The sequence below is a fragment of the Stenella coeruleoalba genome (assembly GCF_951394435.1).
Source record: "Stenella coeruleoalba genome assembly, chromosome: 11".
Lineage (NCBI taxonomy): Eukaryota > Metazoa > Chordata > Mammalia > Artiodactyla > Delphinidae > Stenella > Stenella coeruleoalba.
In genome coordinates this window covers 27,648,363-27,672,696 of record NC_137157.1, presented here as the reverse complement: position 1 = coordinate 27,672,696, position 24,334 = coordinate 27,648,363, and the positions used below count along the sequence as shown (strand labels likewise).

At 42.6% G+C, this 24,334-nt stretch overlaps 1 protein-coding gene across 1 annotated transcript in view; it reads left to right on the top strand.

Annotated features, from left to right (window-relative positions):
* The window catches only part of PLEKHG7 (pleckstrin homology and RhoGEF domain containing G7), an 89,313-nt gene that overhangs the window by 58,594 nt on the left and 6,385 nt on the right, over positions 1 to 24,334 (top strand). Inside the window, 5 exon segments of the mRNA XM_079938131.1 lie at positions 14,206 to 14,380; positions 15,933 to 16,048; positions 16,406 to 16,499; positions 22,100 to 22,179; positions 24,112 to 24,265. Of these exon segments, the coding sequence (XP_079794257.1) occupies positions 14,206 to 14,380; positions 15,933 to 16,048; positions 16,406 to 16,499; positions 22,100 to 22,179; positions 24,112 to 24,265 (619 nt within the window).

Here is a 24,334-nt window from a genome sequence, read left to right as displayed (position 1 = left end):
GGGCGAGCCTGTGGTGGCAGAGGCCGGCATGACGTTGCACCAGCCTGAGGCCCGCCATGCGTTCTCCCAGGGAAGTTGTCCCTGGATCCTGGGAACCTGTCTGTGGCGGGCTGCACAGGCTCCCTGGAAGAGGGGTGTGGATAGTGACCTGTGCTCTCACACAGGCTTCTTGTTGGCGGCAGCAGCAGCCTTAGCGTCTCCTGCCCGTCTGTGGGGTCTGCACTTTTAGCTGTGTCTCGCGCCCATCTCTGGAGCTCTGCTTAAAGCAGCACTCTTAATCCCCTCTCCTTGCGCACCAGGAAACAAAGAGGGGAGAAAAAGTCTCTTGCCTTTTCGGCAGCTCCAGACCTTTTCCTGGACTCCCTCCCGGCTGTCCGTGGTGCACTAACCCCTTCAGGCTGTGTTCATGCCGCCAACCCCAGTCCTCTCCCTGTGCTCCGTCCAAACCCCAAGCCTCAGCTCGCAGCCCCGCCCGCCCCGGCAGGTGAGCAGACAAGCCTCTCGGGCTGGTGAGTGCCGGTCGGCACCGATCCTCTGTGCGGGAATCTCCCCGCTTTGTCCTCCGCGCCCCTGTGCTGTGCTCTCCTCCGCGGCTCCGTAGCTCCCCCCCCCACCCCCCGCATTCTCCGTCTGCGAAGGGGCTTCCTAGTGTGTGCAAACCTTTCCTCCTTCACAGCTCCCTCCCACTGGTGCAGGTACTGTCCCTATTCTTTTGTCTGTTTTTTCTTTTGCCCTACCCAGGTATGTGGGGAGTTTCTTGCCTTTTGGGAGGTCTGAGGTCTTCTGCCAGCGTTCAGTAGGTGTTCTGTAGGAGTTGTTCCACGTGTAGATGTATTTCTGGTGTATCTGGTGTATCTGGTGTTTCTGGTGTATCTGTGGGGTGGAAGGTGATCTCCGCATCTTACTCTTCTGCCATCTTCCCCTCGTCTCTGTGCGACTTATTGAAGAGGCTGTCTTTCTCCACTGTGTATTCTTGCCTCCTTTATCAAAGGTAAGGTGGCCATATGTGCGTGGGTTTATCTCTGGGCTTTCTATCCTGTTCCATTGATCTATATTTCTGTTTTTGTGCCAGTACAATACTGTCTTGATTACTGTAGCTTTGTAGGATAGTCTGAAGTCAGGGAGTCTGATTCCTCCAGCTCCATTTATCTTTCTAAAGATTGCTTTGGTTATTCGGGATCTTTTGTGTTTCCATACAAATTGTGAAATTTTTTGTTCTAGTTCTGTGAAAATTTCCATTGGTAGTTTGATTGGGATTGCATTGAATCTGTAGATTGCTTTGGGTAGTATAGTCATTTTCACAGTGTTGATTCTTCCAATCCAAAAACGTGGTATATCTCTCCATCTATTTGTATCATCTTTAATTTCTTTCATCAGTGTTTTATAATTTTCTGCATACAGGGCTTTATTCTCCTTAGGTAGGTTTATTACTACATACTTTATTCTTTTTGTTCCAATGGTAAATGGAAGTGTTTTCTTAATTTTACTTTAAGATTTTTCATCATTAGTGTATAGGAATGCCAGAGATTTCTGTGCATTAATTTTGTATCCTGCTACTTTATCAAATTCATTGATTAGGTCCAGTAGTTTTCTGGTAGCATCTTTAGGATTCTCTATGTGTAGTATCATGTCATCTGCAAACAATGACAGCTTTACTTCTTTTCTGATTTGGATTCCTTTTATTTCTTTTTTTCTCTGATTGCTGTGGCTAAAACTTCCAAACCTATGTTGAATAATAGTGGTGAGAGTGGGCAACCTTGTCTTCTTCCTGATCTTAGTGAAAATGGTTTCAGTTTTTCACCGTTGAGGACGATGTTGTCTGTGGGTTTGTCATATATGGCCTTTATTATGTTGAGGAAAGTTCCCTCTGTGCCTAATTTCTGGAGGATTTTTATCATAAATTGTTGTTGAATTTTGTCAAAAGCTTTTTCTGCATCTATTGAGATGATCATATGGTTTTTCTCCTTCAGTTTGTTAATATGGTGTATCACGTTGATTGATGTGCGTATATTGAAGAATCCTTGCATTCCTGGGATATATCCCACTTGATCATGGTGTATGATCCTTTTAATGTGCTGTTGGATTCTGTTTGCTAATATTTTGTTGAGGATTTTTAAATCTGTGTTCATCAGTGATATTGGCCTGTAGTTTTCTTTCTTTGTGACATGTTTGTCTGGTTTTATTATCAGGGTGATGGTGGCCTCGTAGAATGAGTTTGGGAGTGTTCCTCCTTCTGCTGTATGTTGGAAGAGTTTGAGAAGGATAGGTGTTAGCTCTTCTCTAAATGTTTGGTAGAATTCGCCTGTGAAGCCATCTGGTCCTGGGCTTTTGTTTGTTGGAAGATTTTTAATCACAGTTTCAATTTCAGTGCTTATGATTGGTCTGTTCATATTTTCTATTTCTTCCTGATTCAGTCTTGGCAGGTTGTGCATTTCTAAGAATTTGTCCATTTCTTCCAGGTTGTCCATTATATTGGCGTATAGTTGCTTGTAGTAATCTCTCATGATCCTTTGTACTTCTGCAGTGTTAATTGTTACTTTTCCATTTTCATTTCTAATTCTATTGATTTGCATCTTCTCCCATTTTTCTTGATCAGTCTGGCTAATGGCTGAACAAGCTTTTAGTTTTAATATCTTTGCTATAGTTTCCTTCGTTTCTTTTTCATTTATTTCTCATCTGATCTTTACGATTTCTTTCCTTCTTCTAACTTTTGGGGTTTTTTGTTCTTTCTCTTATTGCTTTAGGTGTACGGTTAGGTTGTTCATTTTAGCTGTTTCTTATTTCTTAAAGTAGGATTGTATTGCTATAAACTTCCCTCTTAGAACTGCTGTTGTTGAATCCCATAAGTTTTGGGTCGTCGTGTTTTCATTGTCATTTGTTTCTAGGTATTTTTTTATTTCCTCTTTGATTTCTTCAGTGATCTCTTGGTTATTAAGTAGTGTATTGTTTAGCCTCCATGTGTTCGTATTTTTTACAGATTTTTCCTGTAATTGATATCTAGTCTCATAGTGTTGTGGTCAGAAAAGATACTTAATGCGATTTCAATTTTCTTAAATTTACCAAGGTTTGATTTGTGACCCAAGATATGATCTATCCTGGAGAATGTTCCGTGAGCACTGGAGAAGAAAGTGTATTCTGTTGTTTTGGGATGGAATATCCTATAACTATCAATTAAGTCCATCTTCTTTAATGTATCATTTAAAGCTTATGTTTCCTTATTTATTTTCATTTTAGATAATCTGTCCCTTGGTGAAAGTGGGGTGTTCAAGTCCCCTACTATGGTTGTGTTACTGTTGATTTCCCCTTTTATGGCTGTTAGTATTTACCTTATGTATTGAGGTGCTCCTATGTTGGGTGCATATATATTTACAATTGTCATCTTCTTTTTGGATTGATCCCTTGATCATTATGTAGTGTCTTTCTTTGTCTCTTGTAATAGTCTTTGTTTTAAAGTCTATTTTGTCTGATATGAGTATTGCTACTTCAGCTTTCTTTTGATTTCCATTTGCATTGAATATCTTTTTCCATCCCCTCACTTTCAGTTTGTATGTGTCCCTGGGTCTGAAGTGGGTCTCTTGTAGACAGCATATGTACGGGTCTTGTTTTTGTATTCATTCAGCCAGTCTGTGTCTTTTGGTTAGAACATTTAATTCATTTACATTTAAAGTAGTTATCTATATGTATGTTCCTATTACCATTTTCTTAATTGTTTTAGGTTTGTTATTGTAGGTCTTTTCCTTCTCTTGTGTTTCCTGCCTAGCTAAGTTCCTTTAGCATTTGTTTTAAATGTGGTTTGGTGGTGCTGAATTCTCTTAGCTTTTGCTTGTCTGTAAAGGTTTTAATTTCTCTATCAAATCTGAATGAGATCCTTGCTGGGTAGAGTAATCTTGGTTGGTGGTTTTTCCCCTTCATCACTTTTTATATGTCCTTCCCCTCCCTTCTGGCTTGCAGAGTTTCTGCTGAAACATCAGCTGTTAACCTTATGGGGAATCCTTTGTATGTTATTTGTTGTCTTTCCCTTGCTGCTTGTAATATTTTTTCTTTGTATTTAATTTTAGAAAGTTTCATTAATATGTGTCTTGGCATGTTTCTCCTTAGATTTATCCTGTATGGGACTCTCTGTGCTTCCTGGACTTGATTAACTATTTCCTTTCCCATATTAGGGAAGTTTTCAACTATAATCTCTTCAAGTATTTTCTCAGTTCCTTTCTTTTCCCTTCTTCTTCTGGAACCCCTGTACTTCGAATGTTGGTGCATTTAATGTTGTACCAGAGGTCTCTGAGACTCTGTTCAATTCTTTTCATTCTTTTTTCTTTATTCTGCTCTGCAGTAGATATTTCCACTATTTTATCTTCCAGGTCACTTATCCGTTCTTCTGCCTCAGTTATTCTGCTATTGATCCCATCTAGAGTATTTTTCATTTCATTTATTGTGTTGTTCATCACTGTTTGTTTGCTCTTTATTTCTTCTAGGTCCTTGTTAAACGTTTCTTGTATTTTCTCCATTCTATTTCCAATATTTTGGATCATCTTTACTATCATTCTGAATTCTTTTTCAGGTAGACTGCCTATTTCCTCTTCATTTGTTACGTGTGGTGCATTTTTACCTTGCTGCTTCCTCTGCTGTGTGTTTCTCTGTTTTCTCATTTTGCTTAACTTACTGTGTTTGAGGTCTCCTTTTCTCAGGCTGCAGGTTTGTAGTTCCCCTTATTTTTAGTGTCTGCCCCCAGTGTCTAAGGTTGGTTCAGTAGGTTGTGTTGGCTTCCTGGTGTAGTGGACTAGTGCCTGTGTTCTGATGGATGAGGCTGGATCTTGTCTTTCTGGTGGGCAGGTCCATGTCTGGGGTTGTGTTTTGGGGTGTTTGTGGCCTTATTATGATTTTAGGCAGCCTCTCTGCTAATGGGTAGGGTTGTGTTCCTGTCTTGCTAGTTGTTTGGCATAGGGTGTCCTGCACTGTAGCTTGCTGGTCATTGAGTGGAGCTGGGTCTTGAGATGGAGATCTCTGGGAGATTTTTGCCATTTGATATTACATGAAGCTGGGAGGTCTCTTGTGGACCAGGGTCCTGAAGTTGGCTCTCCCACCTCAGAGGCACAGCCCTGACGCCTGGCTGGAGCACCAAGAGCCTGTCCTCCACACGGCTCAGAAAAAAAGGTAGAAAAAACAAAGAAAGAAAGAAAGAAGAAGATAAAATAAAGTAAAATAGTTATTAAAATAAATAATAATTATTAAAAAAAATTTTTTTCAGTAGTAAAAAGAAAGAAAGAAGAGAGCAACCAAACCAAAAAACAAATCCACCAATGATAACAAGCACTAAAAACTATACTAAGAGAAAACAAAAGCAAAAAATAACAAAAAAAACGTACAGACACGACCCTAGGACAAATGGTTAAAGCAAAGCTATACAGACAAAAATCACACATAGAAGCATACACATACACACTCACAAAAAGGGGAAAAAATGTATATATCGTTGCTCCCTCCTCAATTTGGGATGATTCATTTTCTATTCAGGTATTCCACAGATGCAGGTACATCAAGTTGACTGTGGAGATTTAATCTGCTGCTCCTGAGGCTGCTGGGAGAAATTTCCCTTTCTCTTCTTTGTTCGCAGAGCTCCTGGGGTTCAGCTTTGGATTTGGCCCCTCCTCTGTGTGTAGGTCGCCTGAGGGTGTCTGTTCTTCTCTCAAACAGGATGGGGTTAAGGGAGCAGCTGATTTGGGGGCTCTAGCTCACTCAGGCAGGGGGGAGGGAGGGGTACAGTGTGTGGGGCGAGCCTGCGGCAGCAGAGGCCAACACAACATTGCACCAGTGTGAGGCGTGCCGTGTGTTCTCCCGGGGAAGTTGTCCCTGGATCACGGGACCCTGGCAGTGGCAGGCTGCACAGGCTCCTGGGAGGGGAAGTGTGGCTTCTGACCTGTGCTTGCGCACAGGCTTCTTGGTGGCTGCAGCAGCAGCCTTAGCATTTCCCGCCTGTCTCTGGTGTCTGTGCTGTTAGCCGTGGCTTGCGCCCATCTCTGGAGCTCGATTAGGTGGTGCTCTGTATCCCCTCTCCTTGCGCACCCAGAAACAATCGTCTCTTGCCTCTTAGGCAGGTCCAGACTTTTTCCCGGATTCCCTCCCGTCTAGCTGTGGCACAGTAGCCCCCTTCAGGCTGTGTTCACACAGCCAATCCCAGTCCTGTCCCTGGGATCTGACCTCCGAAGCCCGAGCCTCAGCTCCCAGCCCCCACCCGTCCTGACAGGTGAGCAGACAAGCCTCTCGGGCTGGTGAGTGCTGGTCGGTACTGATCCGCTGTGTGGGAATCTCTGCGCTTTGCCCTCCGCACCCCTGTAGCTGCACTTTCCTCCGTGGCTCCAAAGCTTCCCCCCTCTGCCACCTGCAGTCTCCGCCTGCAAAGGGGCTTCCTAGTGTGTGGAAACCTTTCCTCCTTCACAGCTCCCTCCCACTGGTGCAGGTCCCATCCCTATTCTTTTGTCTCTGTGTTTTCTTTTTCTTTTGCCCTACCCAGGTACTTGGGAAGTTTGTTGCTTTTTGGGAGGTCTGAGGTCTTCTGCCAGCATTCAGTAGGTGTTCTGTAGGAGTTGTTCCACATGTAGATGTATTTCTGATGTACTTGTGGGGAGGAAGGTGATGTCCACATCTTACTCTTCTGCCATCTTGAAGCTCCTCTCCCTCTCATTTCTAATTTTATTGATTTGAGTCCTCTCCCTCTTTTTATTTTTTATTTTTTATTTTTTTGCGGTACGAGGGCCTCTCACTGTTGCGGCCTCTCCCGTTGCGGAGCACAGGCTCTGGACACACAGGCTCAGCGGCCATGGCTCACGGGCCCAGCCACTCCACTGCATGTGGGATCTTCCCAGACTGGGGCACGAACCCATGTCCCTTGCATGGCAGGCGGACTCTCAACCACTGGGCCACCAGGGAAGCCCTCCCTCTTTTTTTTTGATGAGTCTGTCTAATGGTTTATCAATTTTGTTTATCTTCTCAAAGAACCCGCTTTTAGTTTTATTGATCTTTGCTACTGTCTTCTTTGTTTCTATTTCATTTATTTCTGCTCTGATCTTTATGATTTCTTTCCTTCTACTAACTTTGGGTTTTGTTTGTTATTCTTTCTCTAGTTCCTTTAGGTGTAAGGTTAGGTTGTTTATTTGAGATGTTTATTGTTTCTTGAGATAGGATTGTATTGCTATAAACTTCCCTCTTAGAAATGCTTTTACTGCATCCCATAGGTTTTGGATCATCGTGTTTTCATTGTCATTTGTCTCTAGGTATTTTTTGATTTCCTCTTTGATTTCTTCAATGATCTCTTGGTTATTTAGTAATGTATTGTTTAGCCTTCATGTGTTTGTGTTTTTTACATTTTTTTTCCCCTGTAATTGATTTCTAATCTCACAGTGTTGTGGTCAGAAAAGATGCTTGATATCATTTCAGTTTTCTTAAATTTCCTGAGGCTTGATTTGTGACACAAGATGTGATCTATCCTGGAGAATGTTCTGTGTGCACTTGAGAAGAAAGTGTAATATGCTGTTTTGGGATGCAGTGTCCATATATATCATTTAATCTATTTGGTGTATAGTGTCATTTAAAGCTTGTGTTTCCTTATTAATTTTATGTTTGTATGATCTGTCCATTGGTGTAACTGAGGTGTTCAAGTTCCCCACTATTCTTGTGTTACTGTCGATTTCCTCTTTTATAGCTGTTAGCAGTTGCCTTATGTATTGAAGTGCTCCTATGTTCGGTGCATGTATATTTGTAATTGTTATATCTTCTTTTTGGATGGATTCCTTGATCATTATGTAGTGTCCTTCCTTGTCTCTTGTATCATTCTTTATTTTAAAGTCTATTTTATCTGACATGAGTATTGCTACTCCAGCTTTCTTTTCATTTCCATTTGCATGGAATATCTTTTTCCATCCCCTTACTTTCACTCTGTATGTGTCCCTAGGTCGGAAGTGGGTCTCTTGTAGACAGCATATAGATGGGTCTTCTTTTTGTATCCATTCAGTGAGCCTGTGTCTTTTGGTTGGAGCATTTATCCATTCACGTTTAAAGTAATTATCAGTATGTATGTGCATATTACCATTTTCTTAATCGTTTTGGGTTTGTTTTTGTAGGTCCTTTTCTTCTATTGTGTTTCCCACTTAGAGAAGTTCCTTTAGCATTTGTTGTAGAGATGGTTTGGTGGAGCTGAACTGTCTTAGCTTTTGCTTGTCTGTAAAGCTTTTGATTTCTCCATCAAATCTGAATGAGATCCTTGCTGGGTAGAGTAATCTTGGCTTTAGGTTCTTCCCTTTCATCACTTTAAATATGTCCTGCCACTCCCTTCTGGCTTGTAGAGTTTCTGCTGAGAAATCAGCTGTTGACCTTATGGGAGTTCCCTTGTATGTTATTTGTCGTTTTTCTCTTGCTGCTTTCAATAATTTTTCTTTGTCTTTAATTTTTGCCAATTTGTTTACTGTGTGTCTTGGCATGTTTCTCCTTGGGTTTGTCCTGTATGGGACTCTGTGCTTCCTGGACTTTGGTGGCTATTTCCTTTCCTATATTAGGGAAGTTTTCAACTATAATCTCTTCAGATATTTTCTTGGGTCCTTTCTCTCTCTCTTCTCCTTCTGGGACCCCTATAATGCGAATGTTGTTGTGTTTAATTTTGTTGCAGAGGTCTCTTAGGCTGTCTTCATTTCTTTTCATTCTTTTCTCTTTATTCTGTTCTGTGGCAGTGAATTCCACCATTCTATCTTCCAGATCACTTATCCGTTCCTCTGCCTCAGTTATTCTGCTATTGATTCCTTCTAGTGTATTTTCATGTCACTTATTGTATTGTTCATTTGTTTGTTTGTTCTTTAATTCTTCTAGGTCTTTGTTAAACATTTCTTGCATCTTCTCAGTCTTTGCCTCCAGTCTTTTTCCAGGGTCCTGGATAATCTTCACTATCATTATTCTGAATTCTTTTTCTGGAAGGTTGCCTATCTCCACTTCATTTAGTTGTTTTTCTGGGGTTTTATCTTGTTCCTTCCTCTGATACATAGCCCTCTGCCTTTTCACCTTGTCTTTCTGTGTATGTGGTTTTTGTTCCCCAGGCTGCAGGATTGTAGTTCTTCTTGCTTCTGCTGTCTGCCCTCTGGTGGATGAGGCTATCTAAGAGGCTTGTGTAAGTTTCCTGATGGGAGGGACTGGTGGTAGGTAGAGCTGACTGTTGCTCTGGTGGGCAGAGCTCAGCAAAACTTTAATCCATTTGACTGCTGATGGGTGGGGCTGGGTACCCTCCCTGTTGGTTGTTGGCCTGAGGTGACCCAACACTGGAGCCTACCTGGGCTCTCTGGTGGGGCTGATGGCAGACTCTGGGAAGTCTCGCGCCAAGGAGTACTTCCCAGAACTTCTGCTGCCAGTGTCCTTATCCTCATGGTGAGACACAGCCACCCCCCGCCTCTGCAGGAGACCCTCCAACACTGGCAGGTAGGTCTGGTTCAGTCTCCTGTGGGGTCACTGCTCCTTCCCCTGGGTCCCAGTGCGCACACTACTTTGTGTGTGCCTTCCAAGCGTGGAGTCTCTGTTTCCCCCAGTCCTGTCCAAATCTTGCAATCAAATCCTGCTAGCCTTCAAAGTCTGATTCTCTAGGAATTCCTCCTCCCATTGCTGGACCCCCTGGTTGGGAAGCCTGACGTGGGGCTCAGAACCTTCACTCCAGTGGGTGGACTTCTGTGGTATAAGTGTTCTCCAGTTTGTGAGTCACCCACCCAGCAGTTATGGGATTTGATTTCATTGTGATTGTGCCCCTCCTACCACCTCATTGTGGCTTCTCCTTTCTTTGGATGTGGGGTATCTTTTTTGGTGAGATCCAGTGTCTTCCTGTCAATGACTCTCCTCTGCTTCTTTGTTTTGCTTATATTTCTTTGACTCCATTTATTTAGGAGAAACAGTTATCTACTGTGGTCTTGAAGGGCTGTTTTTACGTGGAAGCCTCCCTTTGTAGTCTATGCGAGTCTCTCATTTTTGGTGCAAGGGCTGTTGTTAGTATGGATGCCTGCCGTGTCTTTCCTCCATGTATGCTGGTTGTTATCCCCCTGATAGGGGGTCTTATTGTTTCTGTGGTGACCAGAGCCTGCGCTGGAAGTTGAGTGGGGCCTCCTCTTTGCTCTGTGCTTGTCACAGCCTTATTGGGACAGGGTCTGCGTCCCAGTTGTTGGGGTGGAAGCCCCCATGTCTGTTTCTGAGCTGTGGTGTGAGGTAGGCGGTACTGGAGCACTCCCACTGGGAGTCACTGAGTATTCCTCCTCAGGAGCTGCCCACCGGCAAGTGCGATCTGTGGTGTCATCTGTCACCCACTCTGCGTGCTCAGAACGTACACCATTGCTGGCACTGCCCTCAGGTCCTCCTCAGCCACGGGAATGCAGGCAGTCAGGCTGGATGTCCCTCAGGTGCTGTGCTCACAAGGCCACCAGCGCCGATCCATTGACACAGAATTCGTAGAGGCGGAGCCCTGCCCACTTCGAGCCCTGTGCGGGTGAGGCTGCTCCGGCGGTGCCCCACTCCTCCCTTCAAGGGCTTGTTAACAGTGGGGCTGCTTTGGTGGACCCAGGCTTCATCCTGCACACAGCCCCAGTTGCAGCCCAGGCCACACTCCAGCCCCTCCAGCTTCTCCACAGAGCCACCCCCAGTCCTCTCCCCAGCTCTGTCCACTGAAGCCCAAGTTTCAGCACCCAGCCTCCACTCATACCAGGAGACACATGTCTTGGGCTGGGGAGTGCAGCAAGGTGGCCAGGACCAGGTGTGCTGGTGTCTCTCTCTCCTGCCAGCTGTAAGCTGGTTGCCACACTCTCCTCTGAGCCTCTGAAGCTCCCTTTCTGTCCCAGCTGATCTCCCAGCCAGTGAAGGGAGTTCCCAGGGTGAGGGGGCCTTTCCTCTTTCACAGCTCCCTCCCAGGGGTTCAGGTCCCATCCTGCTTTCTTTTTTTTTTCTTTTGTCCTACCTGGTTACACGGTGATCTTTCTTGCAGTGTTGGCTGTATGAGGTCTTCTGCCAGCATTCAGTAGGTGTTCTGTGAGAGTTGTTCCACTTATAGATGTATTTTTGATGTATTTGTGGGCGTCATTGAGCTCCATGTCCTTCTATTCCGCCATCTTGATCTCCCACCTATAAATTTATTTATTATAAAACTGATGCAGAGTCCATTGTTCTAGACCCATCCACGAAAAGGACTTTTATGTCCAATCTCTCATGACAGAGAATTTTTTTTCTTTCCCTAATGTTTCTGAAAAGTAAAGCCAATAGAGAGATGAAAAAAAAACCTATAGTTTTACTTTTAGAATCATCAAATATCTTTTTTTTTTGCTCTTCTGAGACCTTCCAAAACACTAAAAGCTTCCAGTATCTCTGCCTGGATCTTTGTCTGAATTATTTACCACTGGTGTTTCTTTTCTGATTGATATGTGGGGGGGATTCGGTGTTTTTATATTTACCCTGAACACCGGTGGGTACTGGCAGCCAGAGCTGTTCCCTACAACATGGAAATTTGGAGCACTTGCTCAGGGTTGTGTGTTTTGAGGGAATCCCTAACTGCTGCTGAGAAATCAGTTACTGGAACTCCCCAGCCTCCCACAAGGACCAGCAGGTAGTGCTGGAATGCTGCTGCTAGTGACTCAGCATGGAAATCAGCCACTAAGGCCACAGACTACAGCCTCTCCACACCTCCTCTTTCCACTCCTCCCCACTTCCAGCCTTTCCACGTCTGCAGTCCCTTCTCCCTTCATCCCTTCCAACCCCAATGAGAATCACTGCCATTTTGAGCTGGTTGAGGGGAAGTCATCTAGTGCCGTCCCCCATTTTAAAGAAGAACCTGAGGTGCAGAGACAGGGGGCTGGTCCCTCCGCCTTGAAGCCTGGCCCCTAGAGCTCCATCCTCCATGCACCTTTCTGACCTGCCATCTGTAGGTGGGGTGGTGGGAAAGATCACTCCCGGCAGAACTCCTATAAGGAAGAGTCCCGGATGTTTTTAAAAGAAATGTGATAAAGCTGCTAGTGTAGGAGGGTACGACCCTCCAGGGACATGGTCAGGCTATGAAAGACCAGGACAAATTGCAAAGCACGAGGCTAGGAGAGGAAAGAGAGAGAGAGAGCTCTCTCCTTTCAAAAAAGAGAATGGAGCCAGCAAAATGGGGTGGTGGGTGGTGACTGTGGGCTGTGAGCCCTACCCATGATCTGAAATCTTCAGTAAAATAAACACATACACTCATAAAATGTTTGGCATGAATGGGTTTACAGTGGAAACCGACACAGGAAACCTACCAAAGGGCTAAGTGTGGCATTTGGCCCATGCTGTTCAGCGAAGAAACAGAATGTGTACAAACAGGAGCCCAGGGGCCAGAAGAAGCCATTGGAATATCTCTTTATAAATATCTAAGAGAGTTTTGGACTTGTTGGAGGTTTGAGCCAATTGTACCGACCTCTCTGAAATGCAAGGGCTGACACCTGGGCATAAAGATGTATGACGATATCTTTGGGAAAGCAGAGGGAGCCTTCCGCAGTGCACAGTCGTCCCTTTGTATCCACAGGGTATTGGTTCCAGAACCCCAACAGATACCAAAGTCCGAGGATGCTCAAGTCCCGTATATAAGATGGTATAGTATTTGCATATGACCAATACACATCCTCCCGTATACTTTAAATCATCTCTAGATTACTCATAATACCTAACACAAGGTAAGTTCTATGTAAATATTGTAAATACAGTGGAAATGCTATGTAAATGGTTGCTGCTGTGCCGCAAATTCAGGCTTTTTGGAACTTTCTGGAATTTTTTTCCCCAAATATTTTCAGTTCACAGTTCGTTGAATTTCAGAATGCAGAACCTACAGATAGTAGAACCGACTGTACCTTGACCTACCTGAGGTTGGTCTTGAGGGTCTGGGTCATGAGGGTCAGGACTTAACCTGGGCCTGAAGTGAGCATGAAAGAGGGAAAAGGCGAGAGCCCGCAGCAAGAAAAATATTTAGTGTGAGAGCAGGATCCATTTAGAGCTGAACTCAGGACCAGAATGGTGTGAGCAGGTGGGAGGAGAGAAGAGGAAGTGAACACACTCTTAATAATACTTCTTGATGTATCTGTGTGTGCAGTAGCCACAGACCTGGCTCCAGGCGTCATGTGTCACCTGCACAAAGCCCTGGGACCCCTCAGGTTCAAACGGTGTCACATTCAAAGAAACAGTCCAGCAGATGAAACAAATGGAGGAGCTATTCTCATGTTGCTTGCATTTCTCAAAATACCGTTTATGGAAATCCAATGTATCACCCATAGCAATACTTACTAAAGTTTCCTTTCATGTATTCCCCATTGTGTGTACTCCTGGCAACTGCCTCTTTGAACAAACTCTCCCTATTGACAATTGTCTACGTCTTTTTCCCTCTCCTCTCTTTTCTGTATCATGTAGAACAATTTAGCGTCCTCAACTTCTATTTTCATTTTCTCTTCATTATCCTGATTCCCTCCAACAAAGGAGTCAAGGAACTGACCCACGAAGCAAAAATCCTTCCTTTTCCTGTCTACCTGTGTAGTGTTGACTCTCAGTTCTCCTAACTGCATTGCAGCAAGAGTGGGAGCACAGTTGGCAAAACCAGAAATCTCCCCCGAGGGCCAGGGAAAAGGAGAAGGCACAGGGCAAAACTAAACTCTTCAGTGACAAGGGTAAACAAGCCTGAAATATGTATATTAATACATCTTACACGGCCACTGATGGAGTATGCAATTTCTAGGGGATTTAACCAAATTCAAACTTTTCCTGTGCATTCAAATCTTGACATCAGTTTCCCCATTTAGGAGGATTGAGGGGGTGGTGTTATAGGTGGTGCTGATGACCTCGTCCTTCATCACCATTGCTGGGAAGGCAAGATATCTGAAGGAAGATTCTTTCATTTCTTTAATTGGAAAGCAGCAATGTTTCAGTCAGTAATATTCAATAATACTTCTTAAGCACATTGAAAAAACCCATTTCAGACCCTGAATTTAGTACTGGTAGATAGATGCTTGCTAAGACAATTTAATATGGAATTTTCAAAAGCAAAGTCTAGTCCATGGCTTATAAATTTTCCTAGCAAGCTCACAGGTGTGTCATGTCATTACTGAGTGAAATCTCTAAGGGTTTCTTGTGTCCGGACTTCTCAGTGTCTTGACAGGAGAAGTGATGTTCTGATCCACCTGCTTTTGCCTTCCCCAGTGGTGTGAGGACAATGAACAGTGCAGACGCCTTCACCTACCTGAGCTCCTAGTGGCCCCATTACACAGGCTGACTCGATACCCCTTGTTGCTGAAGAGCATCTGGAAAAGGAGTACAGACTCTACGGAGAAAATCATGATCTACTCCATCAAGGAAAAGGTGGAAAAGTCAATCTGTAAGTCCCTGAGATGAGTGACCCAGAGCTCCAGTGTCAGCTTTAATCAAAGAGTTGGGGGACCCTCTGGCTCCTGGGAACCATTTGGGCTTCCATCCTAGGAGGTAATTCCATTGCCTTGAGGTCATGGCTTTCCGAAATGTGGATTCCAGTTTGAGTTTGCATTGTAAATCAAACACGCTCAAAACAATGGGCTCCAGTCACATCCTGGCGAACCCTATGAGAACTCTTAACTCCAAGTTCACGCAGGACGTGGCCCCGTCTCCAAGGCTTTCAGATGTGAGTTCAGGCAGGAAAAGTTCTACTTCCCAGATGATGAAGCCACTTTGTTTTTAACATCCATACTGAACCCACACACAAAGCAAATGGGAGTAAACAGCATGGGAAGCCTTTCCGGAGAATAAATTACCATCCGTCATTTTTTTTAGGTCACTGAAATCTAGGGCCAATCTAAATATAATGCCAACTGCAATCTTTAGACCCGAAATTTGGGAATAGGAAAAGAGAAAGCCCTGTGATGACTTAAGTTTATTTGGGTAGCTCTGTATAATCAAATTCAAATAAAGAAGTTCGTGGTATATGTCCATAAACCAAGATTTCCTGGGGAGCATCAAAAGGGAACAATTCAAAATGATGATTATCAGCTGTACAGAAATGACATATTTCTTTTTCTTTTGCATGTTTAAAAATAAAATGACCATTCACTTAGGAGTTTCTTTCCTTTTTAAAAATTTTTTGTTGAAATTCTAAAATAACCCAAGGAACTAGAATTCAGCTTATCAAGTGATTAAGACAAAAAATTCAGTTAAAGACAGACTTTTTTAAACTTTTAAAGTAATTTTGCAGATTATTACTCGTTTTGATAAGTTTGTGAGGGAGATAACATCTCTTCTAGGAATTTCTCAATAAAATGAATTCTCATTGTTGGGGAAAGAGATCCCTGTGGCCTTCCTTTAAAGCTTAAAGATGGAGAATTCTCAAGGATTCCCTAACCCTGTGATTCTGTGGGTCTACGACTTGCCCTCCATGTTTTCAAAAATCATTTCAAAACCTCAATAGCAATATGTTATTAAAAAACATTGGAAAGTTAATATAGACCTTCAAAGAGAAAATGAGTTCTTACCAAAAGAAATAATCAACCTTACCATAAAGTGAATATATGTTTTATGATTAAGACAAAAGGATATGTTTGTCCTTGTTAGTCTGATTTTTTTTTTTCCTTCCTGTAATCACAAGCTGTGTGATGGAGGGAATATGAGAAAGCTACTAAGGGAACTGTTAGTATTATTGAAATAAAAATGCACAATACATTTCCAACTTACTGAGTTAAATTAGTTCAGCTTCATTTTTCTCTGCAAGAGGCTGATTTCAAATTAATGAGTTTTTCTAAGGCATTTAAACAGCAAGAAATATGTTAAATGAACCTAAGATATGGTTTGGCTCCAGGGGCGGTCAGTATCTCTAAATGATTCCTGTGGATCTTGGTTAAATTTTATGCTGTAATGCCTCATGCATTTAAACAGATACTGGCTGGATGTGTCTTGTCTTTCAGGGGATCTTGAAGGAAAAGTGAAGTGGCTTGACAATTTTCAAAAATGCAGACATCTACAGGAGATTATAGTGTGGCCTCCACTTTGGGATAGAGATAAAAGGTTTTTCATTCCAGAGGTACAGAAAGGATCAATTAGAACCTATGTCCCTTTCTAAACGTTTGGCATTCAAGTGGAAGTATACTAGTCTTACAAAGTCCCCAGCTGCCCACTAGAATTAAAAATCTAGCAAGAAGTAAAGCCTTCATCCACATGACATTGTGTGTGGGGAGGCTGACCTCCTCATGCCATTCCTGAACTGGTCCTTCTAAGCATTTTTCCCATTCTTTCCCATTCTTTCCCATTCCCATGTGCATTTACTGGCATTTCCAAATGTCAGGAACTTTCTAGACAGAGTACGTTGCCCCAGCTTCTAGAATATGCTGTCCTCCAATCACTAACAACATCTCTTTGATTTCCTCCCTTGTTTTGCCAGTGCCTGAAACACGTTTTTAAAGAACACATGGCAGAAAACATCCTGTCAGCAACCAACAGACACCTTCTCTATGAAGGAAAATTAACTCTTGCAGGTAAATAACTGCTCCCTTTACAAACCCAACATCTTTGCTACCTTGTGACTTGTCCAACTGTTGCTTATCGAAGGGTGGCAAGAATTGTATTTCCGTATGGCCAAGGCAATGGAAGATGTGAATCAGAGAGCATCCTATGGAGTCACACAGACTCCAGCTTGATCAAACCACAACGTAACTAGCCACACGCCCTCCATTTTCTCTCCGTAAAATAGGATAACGATATCTGTCTTATAAGCTGGATGTTAAAGTGAAGTAACATATGTGAAGAGCTTAGCTCAAGGTCTGGAATATAGTAACCACTCAATGTTAGCTGTTACCACCCTCATTTTACTCCTCCAGTGAGCTGGGCAATCATACTCTCAGTGTTGACTGAGAACCTATTATGTAACACACGTTGCATTGTGTAGGTACCACTGGAGGATAGAAAAGTCACTATTCTGGATAATCCTTTCCCTCTAGTTGGGAAGCGCTGCCATAATGAGCAGACCTGCAGTCTAAGTCCAGAAGAGAGTCTGATGCTGGAGTACCCAGGAAAGGCTTCGTGTGGTCCATGGGACTGGAGGCGGGCTTCGGGGGGATAGAAGGGTGTAGTTCAGTGAAAGGACAGGAGGGAGGACATCCCGGATGAAAAGCACAGCAAGAGAAAAGGCTTGGAGGCAGAAGCCACTTGAGAGAATAGGCTCACGGCAGGGTGGTTAGGAGGGAGATCCCCGAGGCTGCCTGCCAGCTTCCCTTCCCAGCTCAGCCTTTGCTGCCTGTGTAACCTGGGGCCACGTAACAGCAATCCCCCCATGCTGCAGTGTCCCCTCTTTGGTGTGAGGATTAAATGAGCTAATGGATGTGTAAGCACTTGAAAGAACCATTGGCAGAGAGTCAGGGCTCAGTAAATATTATCAGAAAGGTCTACCCGACTGAAAGGAGATTTGCATTCATTCATTGCTTCATTTCTTCACAAAATCTTGATTGAGCACCTGCAGTGTGTGAAGCCCTGTGGGATGTGAGTTTGCCTAAGATCTTTTGGGGGGTGCCAGGCAGTAATTCCTTACTCAGTACACACCTGTTGAGAACCTGCTCTCTTTTAGGGATAGCGCCAGATGTCAGCTTGGGACATAACCCCCGCAGGCAACTGCCAACTCGAAAGATAGACATGCCCAGCTTTTTACATCAAAGGGCTTTTTCATGCGTGTTTTCCTTCCAGTGACTTATGCAGAGAAGTTACATTTTATCCCATGTCACAGGGGAGACTCGGGGAGGTTGTCTGTCATGCTCAGGGTCCCTTGGCAAGCTAATGGCAGCATCCAGACCCAGGCCAGGCTGCCTCACCCTAGCAGGCTTCCAGAAACATAGCCACTGCCCTGAAAGCCAGAGGGACCCAGCCAGGACACTGCAGGCAACAGGAAGCCACTGAGCGCTCGGGGACATGAGAGGCTTAAAAGGGTGCTGGAGAAAGAGCTATGGGAAGCAATGCCCAAAATGGCTAGAAGAGGAGACCAAAGCAGAGAGGCCAGCCTGAGGGCGTCACAGTGACGCAGGATGGGGTGGGAAGAGCCTGGGCCTGTGTTTCTCAACCATTCTCCACCTGTAGACCACTCCCCTCCCACTTTCGTTTGGAAAGGTAACAATCTTACCCTTTCTTTTACAATTTCAAAACTAATTATATCATTGTGACAAAGCCAGATCCAACCAAAACCAAAAGTCATGAAGCAAGACACAGTTCTGTGTACAATCCTGTGCCTGTACCTGCAAAACTGGCCTCCACCTGGAATCATCAGAGATTTTATTTCCCCTCTTCCCTCTATCTACCAAATTCCCAACTGTGAGACCCACCAGCCTATCCTAACATGTTAGAAATGGGCTTGGATCAAAAAGGATAAATGTGAGAGCTATTTCAAAAGCAAAAATAGGAGAGCTTTACGATTGATAAAATGAAGAGGAAATGAGTCGAAGACCTTCAAGTGTGCTTATCTATCTACCTGAAAGGTTGGTAGATGACCCTGAGGGTGGCGGAGGGAGTGGGTCAGGGAGTCCGTTTTAGCGTTCAGGTGTGGACGTGATGGGAGGCCGTGTAGAGGCTGGATGAACATGACCATGAAAAATCTCTTGGTGAAAAGCCGTGTCAGATGTGTATTCACATAGCAAGTGGGATGGGGGTGCTTGTCATGGAAGCATGGGTGGGAGACTGGCCTAAGAAGGAGTCGTTATGGTTCAACCCAACTTTTCGGGAAAAGTTTCTTGTAGAGTCAGATGTGGTAGAATGGGGATGACCTACGTAACCATTACTAACACCAGGCTCCTGTCTGACAGCACATGCTGTTAGTCAGATTTCATCAGAGAGGGGTGTGTCGTATAGTAGTGTCAAATCAAGTTTAAAGTCACTGGGACTTTGGCTCGGAGTTGGCATAGAGATATGGTGTCGGTGGGGGTAATAGTGTTAAAAGAAACAGGACATCATTTTGAATGGAAAAAGCATTGGACCAAGAATTAGGGGGTCTAGCCCCAACTGTGGGCTTTGGGGAAATTGTTTAAATTCTCTTAATCTCTTCTGTAAATGTTGATGATGATGATGGTGATAGTGATAACCATGACGATGGTATCTACCGCTTAATATGTTTCAAATTTCTTCTAGCCTTAAAAACTGTAGTGTTGAAATTAAGTGCATTTTCTCATTCCCAGAAGGTCCAAGTTTTTATAACTTCTGGAGCATAACCAGCTTCCCAGTGGAATTCATGCCAGCACGCCCTTCACAAATGCATTACTCCCCACAGACTGGTATTTCTAAATAGAAAAAGAGGTAACGTTCAGACAAATAGGATGGCACAGCAGCTGTAGCACCTAGAGAACACACGTTGTTCAAGCTGCTGCAGAACTAGAATAAGTCAGTGACGCTGCTCTGTTCTCTAGCAGTGTGATGAAAACCCCACAGGCCAGACTCTGAGAAAAAATAAAGACCTAATCGAGTTAGAACTGCACACGTTTGTAAGTCTCAGATCTGGTTGTGTGGCACATAGCTTGAAACTCCTGGGATAATAAATGTGCATACTCTAACTCTATGCCTACAGTCTTCCTCCTTAGTCGTCCTTTTTCATAATCCCATATTTACTTTAGCACTATCAGTTCTTGAATTTATCTTAAATCTTGTTTCTGTTTATTATGTATCTGCTCTCACTATAATTAAAGCTCTTTGAAGGAGAGATTTTGTCTTAATCATCGATGCATAGGAGGTGCTCAGTATTTGTTGACTACTTGGTGGAAAACGAGGGCCTTAATAAACGGTAGCTAAAATAATCATCATTTCCTAGAATGAAGTCTAGGACATAGAAGATGCTCATACCTGTTTGTTAAAATACTTGAAGTTAGAAGGAGAAAACAAAGCTATTTCATTTTGACAATGATCATTCACCTAATCAGATAGGAGTGGCAGAGGGTGAGGAAAGCAGTATTTAACAGGTCTTAAAGGTCTAGCCCCATTCCTCACCCTATGTGTTAGTTAGGATATTAAGCCAGCTCTTGGAGACAGACCGGTTTATTTATCTCGCATGTAAAATTCTGAGCTATATGACAGCTTTACTCCATGAAGCCACAAGGGATCTGGGTTTCTTATGTCCTTTTGCTCTGCCATCCTAGAGACTGCTTTCTTCTGTGGCCCCAAGATGAGTCACCAGTGTGCCTACGTTCTAGCTCATATTCCATTGGTCAGAATTTAGTCACTTGGTCATATTTAGCTACAAGGAAAGCTGGGAGATGTAGTATTTATTCACAGTGAGCGTCTACCCACTAAAACTTGGAAATGTTATTACTACAAAAGAAGGGAAGAATGGTTTTTAAGGGACAACCAGCAGTCTTTGCTGCAGCCCAGTTTGCAAAAAGGAGTTTCTAGTAGTGATGGAAAACCTTAAAAAAAAACTATTCAAGGACAATTCAAGATTGAATAAAATATCTAATTTCTCTTCTATGTAAATACAGAAAGTATCTTTCCTCTAAACTTAGACTAAAAATGAATCCCAGATATTTTATTTATTAATTTAACCTTAGACGTCTTGTTTCCACAGGTAAATGTATATGAGAAAGAACTTCTAGAAAAATATAAATAAAATAGAATAATAAAAAATATTTACTGATTTTTCTTGTACTTTAAGTGCCTGTCACATCCCCCTCAAGGACTGCCTGTTCCTCTAAAATCATTTAAATTTAACCATTTCTTTTTTTTTCTGGTATGCTAATATAAATTACTATTTTGGGAACTTTTAGAAAGGGTAACCTTTGTCAGATTCATTTTAAATTAAAAATTAAATTTTTAATTTAAAAAATTTTAATTTTATTTTTTTAATTTTAAAATTTTATTTATTATTTTATACAGCAGGTTCTTATTAGTTATCAATTTTATACATATTAGTGTATATATGTCAATCCCAATCTCCCAATTCATCCAACCACTACCACCAGCGCCCTGCCACTTTCCCCCCTTGGTGACCGTACGTTTGTTCTCTACATCTGTGTCTCAATTTCTGCCCTGCAAACTGGTTCATCTGTACCGTTTTCCTAGGTTCCACATATATGCGTTAATATACGATATTTGTTTTTCTCTTTCTGACTTCACTAACCATTTCTTTTTCTAATTTCTAAGGGGTAGAGTTAAATTGAGAGGGGGATATCTCATTCTAATATTTTATTTCTCTTCTACGAGTATCCCCTTCTTAGGGAAAAGTAGAAAAGCCTATTTGCCTTCAGTTATTATCAAAAGTGATATCAGAAATATATTTTTAAATATAAAGCTTCATGAAGATTATTTAACGCTTGTATAGACACATTGTAAAACTTAAGAAACAAATTGTTTTAGTGACTGTCTTAATCAGCTAGGACTGCCATAACAAAATATCACAGACTGGGTGGCTTAAACAACAGACATTTATTTCTCACAGTTCTGGAGGCTGGAAGTTCAAGTCGAGTTGCCAGCTGATTCAGTTTCTGGTGAAAGCTTTCTTTCCAGCTTTCTCAGTGTCCACACGTGGCAGAGAGAGAGAGAGGGAGAGAGCATGCTCTGGGGATGACATTCACCCTGTCAGATCAGGGGTCCTCCCTTAAGCTTTCATTTAATCTTAATTATTTCCTTATTCCAAATACACAGTGGGGAGGGGGTAGGGCTTCCACATAGAATTTGGGGGAGATGCAATTCAGTCCACAGCTATGACAAAGTGCCTTTTTTTCTGGTAATGTATACCTTTGCCAATGACCACACAGATGAGTCAAGAGGCCAAAATGCTGGAGTTCTGTTAGTCAATAGATGTGTCCTAGGCTTAGCTGAAACCACGACAGATATCATCCAGGTAACCTTAGATCCACATGAAATGCCTCACAAATACAATGTCTTTAAAGTTGGAAGGGTGGGCTCACATCAAGTCCCTGCCTTGGGGAGAAATCAGTTCAACCATAATGCAGTTTTCTGACCCACGTGATTGTAGCCCCCTGAGCTGCAAGCCTCGTGTGCCCTGATCCCCGGCCTGTGTTGTTTTCTAAGGGATTCTTTGATTTAAAAAGAAAGAAAAAAAAAACTCTGCTTACTCTTTCCAGCCCCAGTTTCATCTTCTTTCTTTCCTCAGAAAGCACAAGATTCCTAGATGTTTATCTGTTTCTCTTTGATGATTTCCTCTTAGTTACGAAAACTAAGCGCAACAAAAAGGTAAAATGCTGTTGTCTCTAAATAATTCTGCTAAATGAGTTTAGAAATATTTCTGAATAAGTTGAGTTAAAAAGAGAAAAGTTTCTTATACATCAGATCGGACTTTACCCTCTAAAAAATGGAGGCATTTTAAAATACTGGCTTTTTCCATCGTAGAGTGCTGGACTGAAAACAGTAACAAAAGCAAGTCCCATTTCTTAAGGATGTCAAAGGGTGTGTATATTTTTAGAATGACTTAGTCTGTATACTTTCGAGGAGAGTCCCAGAAGCCACAGGACTTTATGCCTGACCTGCCTCAGCAAATAAAATTAAGATACTTTTGTCCATATCCGCCTTTTCCTCATCCAAATTGACTATCACAACAAAAGCTGCCAGAGCAGGGGGCCTCTCTAAACCGTCTGCTGCCAAGTGCTGAGGTGATATCCACCACCCCTTCTCACGTTCTTCCTGAGAAATAATGCTTTGGGGGCTGCAGGTGGGAAGGAGCCCTGGTCTCTCAGTGTCTGCCTATAATTAAGAACTGCAGAAGCCAAACAAACGTACAGTTGGCATCACAGGAAAAAAACGAGTCACCAGGGGCTAGAGCCACAAAATCCCTTCTAAGAATAGGGATTTCTCCCTTAAGTATTAATGGTTACCATTACTGTTGTTACTCCCCGTTAAGCCATGGGTCTCATGGTCCACCAAAGGCTTTCTATCTAATGTCCCATTTCACAGTTTCCCTGACTGGTGTGTGTGAGTGCTTTCAGGAAGAGGCCTCCTCTACAGCCCTCAGACACCTGCCCTTAGAGATGGGAAGAGGATCTGCAGTATGTTTTTGGCTGTCGGAGATAACTAATGTTGTTCTAACCCACTCACTTCTTTACTAAACGACTAGCCTTACACAGATGTAAGATTATGAGACTAGATCTCTCAGATCTTTTAATAACCTAAGCTTTTAGATGGCATGTTGGTTAGTTGAGCTAAATAATTTAAGTGTCTTTAAGCAATAAAATAGACACCCATTAATCCGTGCATAGTTGATCAGTGGTTGAGGGGGGAATGGGTGTTGGAGAATACTAAGTCACAGTTTTGAAAGTTGGATGGCCTCTTATTTTCAGCTACCCAGGCTAGCATGTCTGACAGGCAAGCTCTGAAAAATCTCTGTCCCCTTCTAAAACCTGATGTTAAGCACAGCTTACCTTCTCTTTACATGATGGCACAACTCAGAGCCCATGAACTAGTGGCAGCCCATTATTGGCCATATTATAAGATAATGTTCTGGTTTCATGCTTCACAACTTGATTCCAAAATAAGTAATGTTATCTGTTTAAAATTCCTCTTTAAATTCTTCCGTCTGCTAAATCTGAGAGAACCACCCGGAGAAGACACCAGGTTTCATTTTTTTTTTGGAAGAAGAAATAAGGAATGTTATCTGTTTTAAATTTCTCTTCACTATTTAATGCACAAATTACTTCACGTACATCCCAATCTCTGACACCCTTTTTTAAAAAATTCAGTATTTTATGTATTCAAAACAATTTCAGTTATTTACAAATCATAGAGCATGGAATTTATTTATTTAGATTTTAGTATAAGATCCCATGGACAGAGTTGGCCAACATGAGGCTTCTCTTTCTTGTTCATTTAACTCAGTACCATAGAGGGATACTACTGTAAATGAAGATCTTCCCATTGATGTGATAATGATTTAAATGTTTCCCAGCTATGAAATTACCCTGTTATTTATTCAGGTAATTAAACTTGGGGATCAGAAACACTATGCTTTAAATCACTGTGTACTTTGGGAAATGCTTTTCGAGACCCAGAAAGAATAGTAAGCTGTATTTCAAGCAATTGTTTCTAAAAATCAGTTTGCTTAAGGATGTACCGGAAGTATGTGCATCAATATTTACTTCCTACTTACTGCATTATTTTTCTCCTTAATTTTAGAAACTTGGAGGCTCAGACCCGGGTTTAATGTGCCCTTCACTTATTCCTGAGCTACAAACAGCAATCAAAGAAGGTGGTTCATGTATGGTACTCGATCAGCCCATTCCACTAGACAGATTGGTTGTCAGAGGTCTCGATCCACTCCACAGGTCAGGTATGTGTCTATTTTCATCATTCAGCTCATCTGTTTGCTTTCCCAGAGTTTTATGTTGGCCTTTTTTGG